The following is a 2,978-nucleotide window of genomic DNA, read 5'->3' as shown; positions in this document are numbered from 1 at the left end:
ACTATTGAGCGACCCCCCCTGTACCTCTACCGGAAAGTCGTTCGGGAGTCAGGTAAAGAAAGGGGTAGGTAAGAAAAATTCCAAGGTAAAAAGGGTACGTAAGAAAAAATCTCTTGTTAGAATCACACGTGACTATGCGCGATATACAGTGCGCGAAACTGTAATAAATACACCCATCGACAAGGATCAATCTGACAATTCGTGACCAGTCCATCCACCAACAGCCACGAATGCGGGTCTGACACGCGCCAATAATAACGCATATCAATCAAGAATATAGATACAGCGCACCACTGTCGAGATATCTTTAAAAACCCGAGCGCAATTGTTATAAATACGCGAAATATGATATGACACAAAACATAAAGGAGCATTTAATACTTTGTTGCACCACCCCGCGCATCCATGACAGCATGCATACGACGGGGTAGGCTCTTGTACAGCTTTAAAAGAAGGTCCGACCCCACTGTAGACCAAGCCTCTTCAATGGCATCCTTCAACTCTCTAACATTCTGATAATGTCTGCCTCTTGCGTACACCACTCTAGCCATGACTCCCCAGACATTCTCGATAATATTCATGTCTGGGGACTTAGGAGGCCACGGTAGAGTCCTTATAGAATGGCCAGAGAGCCAAGTTCTTGTAAAATTTGAAGTATGAATCGGGGCATTGTCCTGCTGGAACACCCAACCCTGCCCTTCCCCAAATACCTCTGAGCTAAATGGCAGTAAACCGTGGCGCAAAACATCAACATACTTAGTAGAATCCTGTCTTCCATCCATAAAAACAATAGGAGAAACACCATATAAACTAATGGCACCCCACACCATAACCGAAAATCCCCCATTCTGTCGCTTAGAAAAAATTCGCTCTTTGGTGCGGAGATCATGCCAGTACGAGGCAAAACCATCAGGACCATCACCATTGAACTTTTTCTCATCGCTAAAGACCACAGTATTCCAAAACTCTTCACCCTTGCTTATGAATCTACGGCACCACTTGACCCTATTCTCTTTATGCTGAGGGGTCATCTGTGGTGCCGTGATCATTTTTCTATACTTGAGATAGGTCACAGCGCTCAGTATTTGTTGAACGCGTCTGTGCCTAATTGGCAGTTTGAGCTCAGCCTGAATACCTCTCGCGCTTTCCTCTGCTTTTAAAGCCATCCTGATTATAGCCCTCTTCTGCGTCTCTGAGATCTTCTGATTTCCTTTCCAGTGTTTAGGATGTTTGTGGTTAAACCCCAGCCTAATTACACTCTGTACGGCTCCTACGGAGCGATTGACAGCTTCCGCAATGCTCCTGAATGAAATGCATTCCTTGTGGAGAGCCAAGATCTGGCCACGCTCAAGATCGGTTATTGCGGGGCCCCGAGGCATTTCTTCTTTGTTCTGGATAGTTGAGTTGTATTGATATGGTAAAGGAGCAGTTGCAGTTTACGTTGGGATGTTTTGAGGCTTATATAGCGCTTTGCGGTCCTCTTTTGGCGCCCTAAAGGTACTGTGCTTTATGGTATTTCGCGTATGTATGCCAGTTTCGCGCGACTTTGCGGAGCTAACTCCAAAACCGTGTCCACGTACAACTGTCGGGCTCTACAAATGTCTATTCCTTGATGTCCTGGTACTGTACGGGGGGCGATGCTTTAAAAGGGCAATCGGGGATGTTGTTTACGTGGTGGTCGATGGGTGTATTTATTGCAGTTTCGCGCACTGTACTGTGCGCAAGTGTGTCAGCCACGGGACGAGCACGCAACTCACAATCGGACTTTATCCGAGCAATTGGAGATGCTCTGAGGGATGACAGACCGCACACGGGTAGAGATGACAAAAGCAGCATAAATAGGAAACTGTGAAAGGCGAGAATAAAGAAAGGAGGAGCATCGTTCCCACAGGTTATGAGCCCATACGCCCACGACAGCGATCAAATCCTCACCACCCCCTACCACCTTTCCCCAGCCACCACGGCTTCCTCTACCACTAACCGACTCCGCCGCTTACAACGCGGCACAGCACAAGCCGAAGCAACCGCAGAAATACAAGAGCTACTCCGCCTAGCTAACCTCAATCAATCAGACGACCACTGCCCACTCGACTCAACAAAGAACGCCATGGACAACCACAGCAACAAGATCCAGCTCCCAACTCTCGACCCTGACAATCATAACACCTGAAGCCTTGCTCTCCGTGCACAAGCAGCGGCTATGGGAGCTCAAGCACATATCACCACCAATCCTCCTCCCCAGACAGATCCCGCCGCCCTAAACACACACATCAGACACAAAAACACAATATTGGCTTCAATCCTCGTCTCTGTTCCCCAATCGATCCTTAACCTCCTCATCGAACCCGATTCCAACCCAACTCCCCACGATCTCATCCAAGACATCCACAAACACCTGGAGACCAACACTTCCGAAGACCACAAGTTCTTGAAATCACAGGCAGAATCCACCATCCTAACCCCTGACATGTCGATCACTGACTACGTCACAGCCCACGAAGCCATCCGATCAAAAATGATCGCATCTAGATTCCCTGATATTGGTGATCAATCTACCACGGTTGAGTTTCTGATAGACGGTATGCGTCACCACCCCACCACCGCTGAAATCGGCAGACAACTACTCAGCTTAAACCCCAAGACGATCAATGATTATTTGCATAAGTATATGCGAATCCAAAACTACAATGCCTTCACTCGCCAAATCATACCCACGCCCCAGGGCATGACACCGAACAACCACCCTGCCCAACAACAGCACACGCCATACCACCAGCCCCGCACATGGAACCGCACTCCGCTCCCACCCCACCCCAACCCGTGTCAATTCCATGTCGCCAGGGGCACACGCCCGCAACACTCAGACCTCGAATGCAACCATCCTGCACACCCACGCCACCGCGCAGCACAACCCTCACAAACACCGAAAAAGACGAGACACACATACGCTCAAGCCCGTTTTACACAACCTGCACCGC

The 2,978-nt window shown here is 49.0% G+C and overlaps 1 protein-coding gene across 1 annotated transcript; it reads right to left on the bottom strand.

Annotated features, from left to right (window-relative positions):
• Positions 1–374: 374 nt before the first annotated feature.
• CHC_T00007540001 (hypothetical protein) lies at positions 375–1,379 on the bottom strand. Its single transcript, XM_005711183.1, has one exon. It carries the CDS (start codon positions 1,377–1,379, stop codon positions 375–377), a length of 1,005 nt encoding a protein of 334 aa, XP_005711240.1.
• Positions 1,380–2,978: the final 1,599 nt, after the last annotated feature.

This window comes from Chondrus crispus, genomic scaffold (assembly GCF_000350225.1).
Source record: "Chondrus crispus Stackhouse genomic scaffold, scaffold_78, whole genome shotgun sequence".
NCBI lineage: Eukaryota > Rhodophyta > Florideophyceae > Gigartinales > Gigartinaceae > Chondrus > Chondrus crispus.
This window is presented reverse-complemented; position numbering and strand designations above follow the sequence as displayed.

What these genes read in the sequence shown, in the direction of transcription:
- CHC_T00007540001 (XM_005711183.1), bottom strand. Translation starts at nt 1,379, where the DNA reads ATGCCTCGGGGCCCCGCAATAACCGATCTTGAGCGTGGCCAGATCTTG.